Source organism: Perca flavescens, chromosome 12, assembly GCF_004354835.1.
Source record: "Perca flavescens isolate YP-PL-M2 chromosome 12, PFLA_1.0, whole genome shotgun sequence".
NCBI lineage: Eukaryota > Metazoa > Chordata > Actinopteri > Perciformes > Percidae > Perca > Perca flavescens.
The window spans coordinates 27,733,815-27,751,569 of NC_041342.1; the positions used below are offsets into that span (position 1 = coordinate 27,733,815).

At 41.3% G+C, this 17,755-nt stretch overlaps 1 protein-coding gene across 1 annotated transcript in view; it reads left to right on the forward strand.

The window, feature by feature from the left end:
• Positions 1 to 17,755, forward strand: part of map4l (microtubule associated protein 4 like) — a 101,577-nt gene that overhangs the window by 9,883 nt on the left and 73,939 nt on the right. Inside the window, exon 2 of the mRNA XM_028594104.1 lies at positions 15,654 to 15,853. Within this exon, the coding sequence (XP_028449905.1) occupies positions 15,664 to 15,853 (190 nt within the window). The 5' untranslated portion in view covers positions 15,654 to 15,663. The remainder of the gene's footprint in view (positions 1 to 15,653; positions 15,854 to 17,755) is intronic.

Sequence of the window (17,755 nt, forward strand, 5' to 3'; positions counted from 1 at the left end):
GAATAAAGATAGGAATATAACTCCATAGTTCTCTGGCTTTCTCTTTCCCTTGCATGATTGGAAGGAGTAACTTTCTTTATTATTGATATGCATGTTTTTTTAAAAGTAATATAACCAATAAATACCAAACCCATACTGTGCAGTACCATCATGACTTGAAAAGAAGCCCTCTGACCGACCTGGCTCTACGTTAGAGATGCAGTGAATGGATGAAACGGAGAGTACAGAGGAAACAACAAAGGTCATTCTCTCCTGCTGAGGGAAGAGGCAGAGATTCAGATCAGACCTGACATCATATGGTACAGTGGAGCCAGGGAGGACGGGATAGCCGCGTGTCTTTTGTCATCATCCTCTTCCCGCGAGCTGTGTGTTTTTTTTAATTTGAAACAAGCAATGGTCTTTTCTTTTCAGATTCAGATCAGTAGAGTTGAGTGACAGAAGGATAGTACAAAATGTTCCCTCTCATGGACTTTCTTTAATGCATTTAAACATGGACATGGTGTGCACAGGAAGAGTTCAGGATTTAGGCTCAGGGTTCAGAGTAGAAGTAACAAATCACAGTTCATCTTGTTACTGTTCTTTAGTACATTGTGGTGTACTTTGGTGTACAAAGACAATGTGGATTCACCATGTTTGCCCAGATTTCAGTTCTGCTGTTGGTAAGTACATTTCCAGTCGCAGTAGTGATGTCCAAATGAAGCTTCATGGACCATGAGTTGTATTTGTTGACCCCACTCGATGGCGCTCTTGGTTTAAAGAAAATGGCTCAAGGAATGGCAATTCATTGTGCTTGGACGATAAAGAAAATGCTTTATGAATGCTTCTTCCCAGCCATTTGCCATAACTTTCCTGGAAATTTTGACAAAATTGCAATTACAATTAAATTGCAACTATTTAAACCACATTAATTGCCTTTTTTTAGTTTATTTTTTATTTTTTTTTACAAATAATTACTTAAAGGAGGGAAAAGAAATGTTAAAAAAGGTCTAACATAACAGATATATTGCTGTCAAAGAGACAATGCCACACTTTGACATAGTGCCAGATATTGTAGGAGGCTACTGTACCTACGGCAAAACGTGATTCTGCAAGGATTATGTAGTTCTTAAATTATTCTTTATTGTATACTATTGATAAATGCACTGGGTAAAGGGTTACAGTAGTCTATCTATATATATATATATATATATATATATATATATATATATATATATATCTTGACTAGATTGAGGGCATTGCATTGCATGTCTGCTTTCTATTAGTAACAATTTTATATGAAATCTGTCCAACCAATTCCACCTTAGTTTGAAGTCCCACAAATTAAAGAAGTCAAAATACAGTTCTGGAAGTATGACTCACCGTCAGCTACACGTGGCTCTATTAAGACAAATATCTGAAAATGTTATTGTGAGTGCATGGTCCCGGTCAGTCACTTTATTGGTGTCCAAAGAAGTTGCCCTCTCTGACAGGATACAACTTTTTACCTTTTTACTTACCGTAAATATATGTGGAACATATGTACTGTACAATGGAAGAGGTACTCCTGAGCTTTTACTTAAATAACAGTAGCAATACCACATTGTGTAAATACTCTGCTATAAGTAAAAGTCCTGCAGTCAAGGTTACTAAAGTAAAATTTTAAAAGAATCAGCATCAAATTATACTTAAACTATGAATAGTTACTGTACTCATTGTACAGAATGGCCCATTTCAGAATAATGTATATTATTTTTGGATTTGAAATATCGATGCATTAATGTGCTCATCACTTAAAGGGATATTTCACCGCTGGAAAGATGACTATTAAATTGGGTCATTTATGTAGTAGAAATGTGATTTTTCTTTTTTCTCTTTTTTTAAAGTTGGTTCCATGTAGACCGAGAAAAGCCAGAAAACTTATTTTTGGCTCGTGGATGAAAGACAACAACTCCCAGAATGCACTTGCTTCGCTTCCCTACGAGTCCACTCGCAAGCCATGCCTACTGGTTACAGACATAGACAGTGAGGCAGTCAAGTCAACTCAAGTGTGTTTTATTGTCATTTCAACCATATACACAAAATAACGTTTCACCATGGCTCAAGTGGTGTTACACATTTAAAATATATAAAAATGACATACGAAACAGGCTACATTCAGTGCACACACATTATAGGCAGTAAAGTTCAGCTAACGCATTGGTAGCATTAGCGCTTGGTGTGATGTAAACACAGTATAAACACAGCCGTGAATTTGCGTGGAATGTAGAATGGTTGGCATTTAACAGTCATAAACTCCACCAGCGGTTAGCAGTAGTTGGATAAAAGCACCCCATTTCTGCACCAGTCCGTGTTTGTGTTAACACAGCCCACATCCACGAGTCTTACCCGACAGAGCAGCATCTGCTCGGAAGGCTCGCAGGCCTGGTAGCTGGATAGTCCGGTACACTGTTGTTCAGCCATGTTTCCACAAAAACAAAAACACAGCAGTCTCTGAACTCGCGTTGGGAGTTTCGTTGAAGTTGGATGTAGGCCAGTTTGTTGTCTAATGAGCGGACACATGCAAGCAGGATGGATGGGACAGGTGGGGTCGCAAACTCTGCGACCCAACAAACTCACTCTGAGGCCGAATCTGATGGTGCGTTCAGGTGCTCCGAAATAACCCAGAAGTTACCATAAAACACAAGTCATCAATTGTCAAAATCTGGATTGATTTATTTTCTGTTAATTGCAATACTGCACTTTATTTACTTTTGAAAGGCTTGTAAGCTACAGTTTGCACTGTTTCAATAAATGGAACTAATTTTCTCAACACATCTTTGATTCATTTTGTCCAGCATTTGCAAGCTGTAGACTCTCTGTCCAGTCAGAGACATATATTGTGTAATTGATGTTTTCAGTTCAATTAATTAAATCCAAGTAAATGGAACACTCACAAGATGTCACCAAAATCACTCTGTCCCCTTTAAATCTTTCAGAAAATGACGTAAGTGTATCGAATTATATTGAATCATTTCGAATCGTATCGCTGGCTGAATATAGTGATATATATCGTATCGTGAGTTGAATATCGTGTATCGTATCGTAGCGTGAGATAAGTGTATCGCTACAGCCCTAATCATTAACTGCAGATCCTGTACTGTTCTCATTTTACCTCCAATCTCCTTCACTGGCTCTCAAGAGTTTTCTCCATCTCATCTCCTGTGTGCAGTCTTGATTTTCTTGATCATCTCTTACTTTGAAACCCAGAACAGGGCCACATTTGACAGATTTGCCCAGTCAGTCACGGGTCTGTTAAATAAGCTGACTGTCTGCACCTTTCTCTCATGTACTGATGCAAAGTGTAAGTGTGTCTGCATGTATGTGTGTTTTGTGTGTGGGTGGATAGGTTGACACAGTGTGTTGTCAGCAGTAATCTAAACTGCTGCTCATCAGAGATGCACTGTGTGTGTGTGTGTGTGTGTGTGTGTGTGTGTGTGTGTGTGTGTGTGTGTGTGTGTGTGTGTGTGTGTGTGTGTGTGTGTGTGTGTGTGTGTGTGTGTGTGTGTGTGTGTGTGTGTGTCGGAGCTTGTGCCCCGTCAAGAAGGAGACAGCGAGGAGCTGCTGAGTCACCATGGCAACTGGCTGGGCAACCATGACAGGATTTTGTTAACATGTTAGATGCCGTGAGTCTAACACCTCTAAGTTACAGCCTTGTCCTTAATGTTTAATCATAGAGAAGGATTATTTTCTCATTTCACCATCCATCCATCCATTCAGCCATCTTCGTCCGCTTATCCGGTGTCGGGTCGCGGGGGGAGCAGCTCCAGCAGGGGACCCCAAACTTCCCTTTCCCAAGCCACATTAACCAGCTCCGACTGGGGGATCCCGAGGCGTTCCCAGGCCAGGTTGGAGATATAATCCCTCCACCTAGTCCTGGGTATTCCCCGAGGCCTCCTCCCAGCTGGACGTGCCTGGAACACCTCCCTAGGGAGGCGCCCAGGGGGCATCCTTACCAGATGCCCGAACCACCTCAACTGGCTCCTTTCAACGCGAAGGAGCAGCGGCTCTACTCCGAGCTCCTCACGGATGACTGAGCTTCTCACCCTATCTCTAAGGGAGACGCCAGCCACCCTCCTGAGGAAACCCATTTCGGCCGCTTGTACCCTGGATCTCGTTCTTTCGGTCATGACCCAGCCTTCATGACCATAGGTGAGGGTAGGAACTAGAAAACTGACCGGTAGATCGAGAGCTTTGCCTTCTGGCTCAGCTCTCTTTTCGTCACAACGGTGCGATAAATTGAATGTAATACCGCACCCGCTGCACCGATTCTCCAACCAATCTCCCGCTCCATTGTCCCCTAACTCGCAAACAAGACACCAAGGTACTTAAACTCCTTCACTTGGGGTAAGGACTCATTCCCTACCTGGAGAATTTCACCATCCATATAAACTTTTCACTTCCTCTAATCAAACAGAACCCCTGTCATCTGTATCAGATGATTGTTATAAAAAGAAAGGAAAAGGAGCAAAGCAAGAGGAAACTTCTGCAGCATGCCTATAGCATGATTTAACAGACATCACCCTCACTTTCAGAGTTGTCATTTCTGAGCTTGCTAACGGACTCCCAGACACATTTCAGCTGTCTAGATTGTTAGCGCCTATCTAAATTGGGCTACTCATTTATCGTCTGCGTCTGCAGGCCTTGTCATAGTAGATGTCGGAAACAGTGAGACTGAATGGAGCACTTCAGCATTTTACGAAGTACGCTTTATTTAGAAATCATACAAAGTGAGGCCATTCAACTAAATGTTGTAATGTATTGGACCTGGTTGTTCGCATACAAAATGACAGAAAGAGTTGTCTTCACAAATAAACGCCTCTTTTATGATTTTTGAAGTGTAAATGCAATCGCCATAAGTAAAAAGCATTAGGCAAACATTAAACGCTTTTTAACGTGTTTATCAACGCCGTTTGGCCTCCATTGACTTACTTTGCGATTACGTGTCAATTTACGCCAAGTTCTCCTGAGAAAATGACGTAGCATTAAGAGCGACTACGGTAGCGAGTAGTATGAAAGCCCGAAAATCTGCATAGGGAGGTTGGTCGGGGTGGTGGATGGGTCAAACAACACAGGACTTTCACCCAGGAGACCGGGGATCGTGTCCCGCGTATCACGTTTTCTAAACCCAACCGCCCCATTCTTCTTTTCCTAAAACCCAACAGTGCTGTTATTGTCCCGCGTTCCGTTATTGTTTTCCTAAACCCAACCGTCCCGTTCTTCTTTTCCTAAACCCAACCCGTCCGCTGTATACGGCGTAGACATACACGCGGATAGCTCAAAATGCGTGCAGATAACACGCCACTTGGCTTTAGAAAGTGGCGTGTATGTTTACGCGAAGTCATGATGTCACGTTGTGATTTTGCGTGTTCTAGTGTTGATGATTGCAGTCTCAGTTAGCTACTTGTTATCAACCACTTAAAAATTCACGAGTGGGGTATTTACTGACATATTTTATGTCATAGAACAGAATGCTAAAATCTCTTAACCACATAACTTATTTCAGGCATCTAACCAAAAACTATTGAAAAAACCCATTGACTTTTAGACGATGGAGTGACCCTTCACAGCTTACACATAGTAATTGGATACATTGTTAAAATTCAAATATTGATTAGTTCAGCTTTAAAATGTCTGGATTTTAGTAATAGAATCTTTTCACAGAGCAGCGTTAATTACCTCTCCAGTAAGAATATTGCCTGTTGTGTGTATCCATACAATCCCATTATTATACTATAATGTAGCTCTATTATCATTCAAGCAACCACACATCTGGATAGATTTGTAGACGTGTTTTTCATTCATTTTAGCTTATCACTTATAACCTTATTACAGTACACACACATCTGATGCATGTCCAGTATCAGCAGTTTTTACATAAAATAGCTTAGCACTCACTCTTTAAAGTTGCAGTGCAGCTGGTTTTAGAGGTGAATGGGTAATTTTCTACATATAGTCTTACAACTAAAGTGTTACAATGCTTTACACAGCTCAGCTCACACTCTGAACTTCCAGATTGTGCATAACACCTGACCTTTTTGATCTTATCAAGTGAAAGCCTACTGCTGTTAGTCCCTTGATATAGAGTAAGTGATAACATAGAAGAGGAAATAACAGATACTTTGAAGTACAGAGGTTGGTGGTCGCTATAAGTTTGTTTGTGAGATTTAATTCAGGTTTGCAGCCAGTTTTGCTCTCCTCTACAGTAGAAATTACAGTTAATTTATAAGAAAATGAAATAAAATGTGACAATGTTAATGTAAAGTTAATGAAGTTGAAGAAAACTTATCCTATGTAAACTCACTTTAAAGGCATTTTTATTGGCCAAATAGCCTTCATTTACCTTCATTTTAGGCTGACAATCTTTATGCTGCTCATATTTATCAAGCTGATTAATAAACTAAATTAGAATATACATCCTTCATGATACACAGAAGAACAAATGACTGTGAAAAATACAGTTGATTTTGTGCCCGGTGATTATCCCTGGCTACAATTTGACTACCTTTCATTTGTCACTAGTGATCCAAACCAAATGCCTCTTGATGACGTTTATTTTTGAATGACAAGAGCACAAAAGCACTCTTATTCTCGCACACTCACTCTCTCTCTCTCTCTCTCTCTTTCTCTGTTCTCCTGACTTGGTGCCTCTCTATCCTTTCAACCGTGTGTGAACCTACCAGTAGGCTGGACAACAACACTGAAAGCTGCAGTGTTGGCTAATGATGTCCAAATTAAGCTTCATGAACCATTAGATTTATTTGTTGACCCCACTAGATGGCACACTTGGTCAAAGAATGGCAATTCAGTGTGCTTTAAACCCTTTGTTGAACAGAGAGCTCCATCCAGTGGGCTAGAAAATGGTTCATGAAGCTTCATTTGGCCATCACTAAGTGTTGGCCACTTGCTGTCCTTCCGTTAACTCAGAGCTACAGAGAAACTCAAACTGTGCTAAAGCAGTGATGTGCGTTTGTCAGTCCAGGAGGCAGGGTGCTCGTGATTATACTGAGCTGAAAAAATTCACTGCCACTTTACATAATACAATCCTCATAAAATCTAGCAATAAACAAAGTTGTGACTAACACTAAGTGCAAAACATATTTTGTATATTAACATGATTTGGCAAACTAGTTAGAAATCTGAGTTTATGTATTGGCAAGAAACCAACCAGAGATTTATGGTTTGATTCTTTATTATATTTTCTGCAACCAATAAGCCGATGGATGCAGGAGGGAGCAGATCCCCGGGGCCATAATCTCCAATCACTGTTGTTACATCATTGGCACAGACCTATATATTGTACTGTGACTCTATCACCGAGCAGAACTGACCTGTGGCTCAGCTGAAAAGCCAACTGGTAAATATCTGTGGAGTTAAAACACCCTGAACCCTGATTTTGTTTTTGTATTACTGTCTTCAGTAATTCAGAAATGTACATCTTCAGACAGATCAATTAATGTCAGTGGATGTCTATTGTCTTGGTTGGTTGTGAACAGATAGTAATCACATCATCACATTGGGCCTTACGCAAGAACCACTCATAAGAGCAGATTCATTAAGTGGTACGTACTAGTGATTTAGGAGAATTTTATGCACAAAGTTGTTTACACTACAGATAGTTTACCTTTCTCCACAGCAGCAAACCATTTGTTAGATGTCAGTATCATAAAGCCCTAATCTGAATACAACAAGTTTGTGCAGTTAAAGTTTGTTGAATCTGACGTGGAACACTTGTAGCAAACCTAGTAGAGATTTTAAGAGGAATTTAGGATAACATTACAAATGTTCTTGCATGAGGCCCATTGTCCCATGACTGAAACCAAATCTCATACATAATAACTTATTCTTGTAATGATAATGTGAACCTGCATTTGATTTCTTTTAAAAAAAAAAAGCTTGTGTTAATTGTGCAGTTAATTGTTCTTTTAGCGAAAATATACCGTCCAGTACAGCCACTTCAATAGGAAGTCCCACATCGGCTGCAGCTATCTTGGTTGCTTTTGAAAATACCTTTCTTTAAGACACAGCCCCAATCCGAACCAATTATCTACATCAAATACACCTGCCTCACCTCGTTACCTGTATAAAAGACACCTGTCAACACCCAAACAACCAGCATCCAACATCACCACCATGGGCAAGACCAAAGAGCTTTCTACGGACATCAGGGACAAGATTGTTGATCTGCACAAGGCTGGGATGGGCTACAAGAGAATCGGAAAGCAACTTGGAGAGAAAAGATCAACTGTCGGTGCAGTTATCAGGAAATGGAAGAAGCACCACACCACCGCCAACATCCCTCGGTCTGGGCCTCCACACAAGATCTTGCCTCGTGGGGTGTCCCTGATCATGCGAACGGTGAGGAATCATCCCAAAACCACAAGGGGGAACTGATGAATCAACTGAAGGCAGCTGGGACCACAGTTACAAAAAAACGGTTGGTAACACACTACGCCCGTCATGGATTGAAATCCTGCAGCGCACGCAAGGTCCCCCTGCTCAAGAAGAAACATGTACAGGCCCGCATGAAGTTCGCCATTCACCACCTGGACGACTCAGAAGAGGCCTGGAAGAAGGTGATGTGGTCAGATGAGACCAAAATAGAACTTTTTGGCCTCAACTCAACTCGTCGTGTTTGGAGGGCAAAGTACACAGAGTACAACCCAAAGAACACCATCCCCACCGTCAAGCATGGTGGTGGCAACATCATGCTTTGGGGGTGCTTTTCAGCCAAGGGGACGGGACAACTCCATCGTATTGAGGGGAGGATGGACGGGGCCATGTATCGTGGAATTCTGGACCGACATCTCCTTCCCTCAGTGAGAGAGCTGAAGATGGGTCGAGGATGGGTGTTTCAGCACGACAACGACCCTAAGCACACCGCCAAAGCAACAAAAGACTGGCTGAAGAAGAAGCACATCAAGGTTCTGGAGTGGCCTAGCCAGTCTCCAGACCTGAATCCGATCCAATCTTTGGAGGGAGCTTAAAATTCGAGTTGCCAGGCGACAACCTCGGAACCTGAATGATTTGGAGGCTGTCTGCAGGGAGGAGTGGGCCAACATCCCTGCCGAAATGTGCACAAACCTTGTCACCAACTATAAAAACCGTTTGACATCTGTGCTGGCCAATAATGGCTTTTCTACAAAATATTAACATGCTGTTTGTCCAGGGGGTCAAATACTTGTTTTTCCTCATCAGATGGTTATCAATTTTAATAAATTCATATGATGTGATTTTCTGGAATTTTCTTTGGGATTCTGTCTTTCACTGTTAGAATGTACATATGATTACAATTGTAGATTTTTGCATTCTTTGTAAGTGGGCAAACCTGCAAAATCAGCAAGAGGTCAAATACTTATTTCCCCCACTGTATATAGCATATATGTATAACAGTCCCCTTATAACCCCTATACATGAGGCTGATAACCACTGATAACACCCATTCATTTGATTAATAACGTGAAAAGGCTAATCAAACATGAGCTTGCAGATTCATCTGGTTCCCAGGCAACAGCTGCCCAGGATATCCAGTCTGTCTCATATACTGTATGTGCTCATCAAAATAAGCACATAGAGTGCTTTGACCGTTTGTTTTTATCTTCTTTTCTTAAGCAAAGTGAAGAAATACTATTTTTTACTGTACCATTATTTTTGCTATGTGCGGGGAAGCTAGGCTGGGATGGAGCTTAATTTAAGTGATGGTTAATGTTCTCTCTCACACACACACACACACACACACACACACACACATAAAACATAATCCACCAAATCTCTCTTGTATTTTCATGGTGCAGTTATGTGTTGGATTTCCTGTGTGTGTGTGTGTGTGTGTGTGTGTGTGTGTGTGTGTGTGTGTGTGTGCTTGCTTGCGTGATAGCTGTCAGTGTTTTGGAGGATGAGATGATTATGTAGCAGAGGAGAGGTGGCGGAAGCTGGAGCAAGGGATTGTGGGTGCAGGGATAGTTTTTAATCCGTTGAAGTGCAACAGCTGTCCCACCAAACAAGCCATCATCATCATCTCTCCCTCTTCTTTCTCTCTCTTTCTCTTCTGTCTCTTTTCACACCATTTCCAAAGTTGTGTTCCACGTGAGAATACTGCACCGATTTACAATCCACATATTGCAGCGATTCTTCTGATAGGAATGCTGTTAAATGCTGTTTTGGCCTTAGGGACTTAATCATATCCACTTTAAAGCTGCATTAATGGATTTCCTTTGGCCGCTTGGGTGCAGCACAAAAACTGAAAACGCAACACTGATATATAAAGTTGTTGTGGCTAATGTGTTAGCAAAATAATGCCACACAAGGAGACACAGAGAAGCATCAGCATTGATTTGGAATCATGTTTCTGGCCACCTGGCGAATATTAGTCAAATATTAACTCTCCTTTTAGTTCTGTTTTTGGTCTCCACCAAGAGATATCTGGGTCTTTAGTAGGGGTGGGGGAAAAAATCGATACAGCATAGTATCGCGATATTTTTCGTGGCAATACTGTATCGATACACAGACGGCAAGTATCGATCTTTTATGATATATGTCTTGGTCAGTTTGTCTGCTTGACAATCACATTTTGCACCAAGAAAATTGAAGTGAGATGAACAAACAGAGAAATGTATCTTTTTAGATACAACAGATGTTGACAAAATTGTCCTTTCGGGACATCATTTGAAATTGGGAAAAATCTGAAGTTGGAAAAAAAGGTAATACATTGCAATATATCGCAGAAAATTGCAATATGTTTAAAATCGCAATAATATCGTATCGTGACATAAGTATTGGGATAATATCGTATCGTGAGGCCTCTGGTGATTCCCACCCCTAGTCTTTAGCTGCTAAATGCTCCTCTATGTTCACCAGCTAGTTGCTAACTATATCTAACTATCTAACTATGTCTGCTGTTTGCTGCTGAGCAAGTAGTGTACAGTTGTTGTTTTCTTCACAATTTTTTTTAATACGTAAACAATAATGCATATACATTGTTAATAAGATGAATATTGATTAGTGCAGCTTTAATATAATATGAAGGAGTAGCTTATGTATGGACTACTATTCCACTTTCCTAAAGAAGGGGAATGATTCTTGGTAATCTCTTTTGCTATACAAAGCTCTTTCTGGACCTTTGTGATTTTATCCAGCGTGACGAGGGCTTTAAAGAGGCACATTTCCCATGTGCTCGCAGTGCTCTTCCTTCCTTTCCTGTAGGCCCGGGGGTTATCAAGCTGTCTGCAAGAATCATCCAAAATATCTCATAAATCTAAATTCAAGGTCATACAAAGTTTCAGCATCAGTTAAAAACTGAATTTCGTTGTCTGCCATACTGAATTAGCAAAGGATAAGTAAAAGAATAAATAAAAATGTCATTAATAATATATAAAAAATAAAGGGTACTATTGTGAGTAATGAGAGGCAGAATGGCTGAGAGAAAACAAAGAACTCCAGCTCCAGGCCACTGAACATTCTGGCTTATGAAACCTCTCCATTGCAGCCATAAATATTGCAAAATAATATGCTAAGAGGGTAATAGAGGTTAGGAAGCCTCTGTTTGGGATTGGTTAATGTGTGTGTGTGTGTGTGTGTGTGTGTGTGTGTGTGTGTGTGTGTGTGTGTGTGTGTGTGTGTGTGTGTGTGTGTGTGTGTGTGTGTGTGTGTGTGTGTGTGTGATAGAGAGAGAGTGTGCTGTGTGATTATAAGACACAATGTGTGTAGTAAAGCATTTCAGTAACCAGAATTTGTAGGGAAATGTATTTGAAAGAAACATTGAACAAAATCAGAGGCAATAACATAGTCATTCATAGCTGCAATAGAGTAACGAGAGAAATGATATGAATGGTAGAAAAGAGGTAGTAACCCAAACTGTGTGTGTTGTGTGAGGTGTCCACTGTACTGTGTCCCCCTGAAACAATGGCCTACAGTTCCACTCAAGGCCTGCTAACACTATACTGTATGTCCTCATACTGGCGTGTGTGCGTGTGCGTGTGCGTGTGCGTGTGCGTGTGTGTGTGTGTGTGTGTGTGTGTGTGTGTGTGTGTGTGTATGGGGGAATCAGTTGCAAGACAATGACAGCTTGTTTTCTGGGATGGTGGATGGAGGGACAAACCGAAACAGAGGACAGAGAGTTTGTTCAGGGGTCATGCTGTCTAAGTGTTGGGACACCGATTATGTTTGTGAGATTTAGCTGGTTGAGTGAAGAGTGAATCCAACCCATACTCCATCTTTAGGGTTGAGGTTTAGTTTTATTTTTGACATATATTAACACAATGGATTTAAGTTGCTTACATTTTGTTATTGCTGTCTTTGTTCTGGATTTCTGTCGACAAAGTTAAGTTCATGTTGGTTTAGCTACCCAGTTCTTCTTCTGTTTATTTCCATCTTGGAAACATTAAACACATTACTACTTGTGCTCTGGGTGTTCAGACTATTGCTGCGTTCCAGACACAATTTTTTGCCCGTAAGTTACGACTTCAAGTCACTACTCACGACTTGGTAGCGTTCCAGGCAAAGTTACGCATGTCATCAGCCAGATAAACTGTGATTGAGTGAAAATCGGTTTAGTTACGTTTATGTCCAGCAGATTTATGCGTCCGATGATGAAAATAATGACATTTGGCACACCGTCAAAGATGGCTAGCTAAACATTGTGCCGTTGGCATGGTCAGGTTAGGCTACCTAACATTAACGTTAGCTAGCACTAGCTGATACTAGCAATTTCTAGTCTGAGACTAGAGGGCTTCATTTAATAAACATAACCTGTTGTACTACAACATTGTATGTGTATTGTTTTGAAATTACTTTACATTGCCTATTTATGTCTTTTTATTTCTATTTCTCACCGTTAATCACCGGCGTTTGTACAGCATCAACAGGGGTCGCCATTGTTATTTATGTGTGTGAGACGTCAAAAACTGTAACTGGGAATACAACAATCTGGTACGAGTTCACGAGTAGTAAGTTACGGGTTTGACTGCCGTTCCAGGGCACTTTCACGGCTAGAAGGTTGTGAAAACACAAGTTACGGGTTGCCTGGAACGCAGCATTAGATGCAACATGTAACCGGCTGCAGGTTCATTCCCTATAGTGTTGTAGCAGTCAGACAGAGAGGAAAATACTTGTTTCTATGCTATCATTTAAATATTATGCAGTCCACAAAAGATTTCCACCATAGAACGTTAACGTTAAGGCGGAGTTAGCAAGCTAACGCCGGCTGGCTAGCTTGCTGGTTCCACCGTGCTTTTATGCTGCATCAGTTTCAGAGAATGAGCCGAACAGTGGCTCATTCTCTGTCATTCCCAGTCTAACGTTAGCGGTCCGCTAACCCAGTGCCGCCGGGCTCTCCCTCCTCACTCCCTGCAACTCCGGAGAACGTCTCCCGAGCCGCGTCGGGCGGCTCTCCTCCCAGTGAGCTGCGACACAGTTTAGGGCCCCACTGACGCAAATTGTCCCTATGATAACCAAGGGGGTAAGCTTCGCTTCAGAACTTGAACCTCCTATGGCGCCATTTTGATGCTACCAAACCATCACCCAACGTTAGCGTCCCACTGACTGCCATTCATTTTGACGTCACTTTGACTGCGAATAACTTTACATCTGAAGCGTTTAAAGACTTTTTTTTTGTCCATTGTTTATTTCTAAAGAAACACGACAATGTATAAAAGGCTCCATTACCTTGTATCTCACGTTTTTATAAAAATAGGCTAACGATTGTGTCATAACCACACGACTTACTGTCGCATAGTAGAGGAATTACCGTATAGCCTAGTACAGGAGAAGCTCGCAGGCAGTTTTGACTTACATTAGCTGTTTAAGTTTAATTACAAATGTTAACTAGCATTTTAGTTAGCAATAATTAGCCTGTGTCCATGTTATCTCCTTACATATACCTACGCTCTCCATCTCTGCAAGATTGGGAATGATTGAGATTTCTCTTGGCACAGCTACCAGAAGACTTACAACTATCAGACAGGTTGCTCACGTCACATTTACATCTTCAAGCTCAGTGGGAGGCTGCTCAGTAATGCTCAGCGCTCACCGGAAAAGTGCTTCTAATATCCTTCATTGGTCTCCGTCCAGAGCAACGGGATCTGTTGGTCCATTATATGCTGTCTATGATGACAACTAACAACAATTGCCATTTTGTTGTGTACCAATCAAATTACTAAGATTCCAACATTGACAAAAGCACTGCGTTTACGATGAAGTGATGAAGGGCAATAGATCAATAGAATCCCTTTTCTTACTGTGATTATTCAATGTCCGAGAGAGGAGAATTTTTTTTTTGTGGAAAATCTGTGTCCGGTCTGCGTTTACTGTAAAACAAGGTTTCTAGCAAAAAGAAAGATGGTGGTTTACCATGCTAACAGCATATTAATGGGAGCCTCGCTGTAGTTCAGAAACCTTTAAATGTTTTTTGTATTTGCTCATGTTCATCAAATTTTCTCTGACTCTGCCATTGGGGTTTGTGAGCTCAGATTTGTTCCAGAGCATCACATGAGCAGAGCCACACCGCCAAACTAAATTGCATATAACTGTCATAAATGGTTTAAGTGTCTTGACTGAAATGATTATTATAATTGCCTATGCACTGTGCTGAATCTATTTCATTACAGACGACATTCCTGACAGTGTTTACTTCAATACAGATAACTTTTACACTCTTATTCCATCCAGAACTATTTTTAGATGCTGTGATGATTTTTGTTTTTATGCAATTAGGCTATCTTTTTTTATTTCCTCTTTAGCTTTATCAGCAGAAACAACCTTAATGGCAACACACGCTTGCAGTGTATGACAGACATCAAAAACACTGGCACCCATTGTTTTCTGTGTCAGTCCACACACTGGTGCCGTCTTGACGCCTGACCTTGGGGGCAGTCACTGTGTGAGGATACATCCTTTTGCCCAGCGCAAACACATTACAGAAAAGCAGCAGTTTAAAAAAAAAAAAATCACATTCTCTCTCTAGATCGGCGCACCTTTCCTAGAAAAGTAAATGTTTTGCTGGATTATTTTGGAATTAGAAGTCATTTTCTATGCAAAGTTCATGGCCTTTATTGTAGGGGGAAAAAATACAACGTGAATTCATGTTGGCTTTGTTGCATTACTTATTTAAAGGCCATTTTTTATTTAGCTTTGTATTGATTGAGAAATACCTGACTGACGTTAAACAGCTGCTGTAGTCTGAGGAGTTCCAAGACAATAGGAAAAAAAAAAACACAGTACACTCATTATTCTATCATTCTATCTTGCACCCGGCGCAGAGAAAAGTCCGAAGCAAGTTGTCTTTGCTAGTTTAAGACCGACACAGTTTTCCAGCGCCCTCCCACGCCTGGCGCACGGACCCTTTTTTCCGCCATTAAACTAGCAAAAGTGTGGTCACATCACACAGTGCCACATGTGCCAGTTTCTGCTCGATCGGTCTACAAATTGTGTGAACTGGGCAGTCGCACCATTGCTCACCTAAATCGACAGGCTTGTAAAAGGTGTGAAGTGGTCAGTCACATACAAATAATAAATGTGATGCTCACTGGTAGGAAGAAGTTATACGTTTATGACACACAGGCATTGTGATTATTAAGACAACCTGTGAAGTGGATTGGGTAAAGAGAATAACCCTAATCACACCTCTTCTTTTTTCTCTCCAGTAACAGGACTATGGACCTGAGCCTGCGAGATGCTCTGGGTGGGGGTGGAGGTGGGGTCCCGGGTGGGGCCCCTGCTGAGGCCCTGCTGAAGAGAGACTTTGTGGCCTCACTAGAGAAAGAGAGCTATGATGACAAGGTGGGAGAGACAGTCTCCAAGAGCGACTACCGGCCCTTACTGGATGGAAAGGACACCAAGAGCGGTAAGTCGCTGTGAGCGTTCACGCAAACACGTGAAGAGGAAGTGATGCTCTCCACAATGGGATGTCGATCCCTGTAGGAAAGATCACATCTCTGGAGGAGGTTAGATTGGAGTTGGCTCGTAGGCATTTAGAATTTTTTTTATTTTTTAACTCACTGGGCTTGAATTTAAGTCATCTGGGTGAAGGTTTCAAGGTGGTAAACCTTCTGAAACAGACATTTTACTTGTGTGTGTGTTCACTGCACTCTTAAAGGACCATACCAGTGGTTTTGTAGCCTGGAAATCGAGAACCAAATCCGAAAGATTAAGGGTCTAAAATTGATGGCCCAACTCGAGGGGCGGCACCAAGCATGCATTTGAAAATCTCACTGCACGCAATTGGATAACACTACGACCAACCACAACAATACACGGGGTGACGTGTCCAGAGCCCCGTATGCTTAGCTACCAGGGGAGCTAACTGGTAGATTAAACTGTCGTCATCTGTTTAGCTCGCCTCTGGCCCGCTTATATCAGATACACCAATGTGATTGGTGCAGCTCGGCTCCAAGGGCATAGTTAATGAGCATCATTACTCGCTGAGCAAAATGTTGTCAAGTATTTTAAAGTTCATACACCCTCCTTATAATTATAGTGCCAACCTGCCAAAACACACATCTGCATTTATGTCTTATGATAATTGGGATTTCACTCGTACACAATCTGGCGGAGATCAATGCATTCTCATGAACAGGTTCATATGATATCATACGAAAACTCATGCACAACAATTCGTAGGAAATCGTACGAAATTATTACAGCAATCACTGTCAGTCACATGACAAAGGTTAGCCGAATAGTCACATGACAGTTGTCATTCTGCTGCCACCACCTACAGCCTGTAGTGCGATTTGCAAAAATCCACCGCTCCCTGTTCAGATGCACCAATTGGGCCCAGGGGGGTGTCTAACTGCGTGTCAATCACTGCTCATGCCCACGCATTCATTCTCCCTTGTGGGGGGAGGGGCTTAGGAGACCGTTTTGGGCTTTAGCAGAAAGGGGGGAGGGGCTGAGAAGTTGTCGATGTTCAAATGTTTTGGCTAAGTCCTGGATCTTCACAATCCTACCTACGGCACCTTTAATAAGCCCCACCTCTTCAGTCTCCACTGCCTTAGCACAGTGCCAAGCACATATACTGTAGCTATAACCTGGATTTTTTTTTTCTTTAATGAATAGGTCCTTTAAACGAGGCGAATAATTCAATTGTTTCAATTCAAAAATTTCCTGAAAATGTTAATATTTGTGCTAAGTAAGTATGTAAGTATTCCATAGTGGTTGTAGAGTTTAGAAACAGATACATCTGAATCAGAATACTTTATTGATCCCCTCAGGGAAATTATTTAGTTGCAGTTGCTCACAGTCAAATTCAAGGTAAAATAACAACAAAAATAGTGTATAAAGTAACATAGCTACAATAATAAGTAAGTGAGATTAGGTTATAAGTAAGATTAGGTTAAAAAGGTTGTAGTGCAGTGTCAACATACATACAGTATTGATAGGTTTGGTATGTGTGCATGCAGACGTTTGAATGTATCTTATCTATTCTAAGGACTTTCTAGAGACCAGTCAGTTTAAGATGATATGGTCTCACAGTAAAACCTAGCTTAGAATGGGCACAACTGTCACGCAGAGGAATTGGAGCCAGGAATTTGGGAATCTATTAGGAGCACGTGCCATAAAAGGTGTAGTTTAAGAGTAAACTGTTCCAACTGAAATAGATGTCTCATGCTATGTAAGCACAAAAAGAGTTTAAAAGGTATTCATTCTGATGTACATGTTGTTCATCCTTGGGCAAACATGTCTGTATGCTCATGGTTGTTCCAGTGTCATGAAAGTTTGTTCATTGTTTGAATAAAGCTGCACT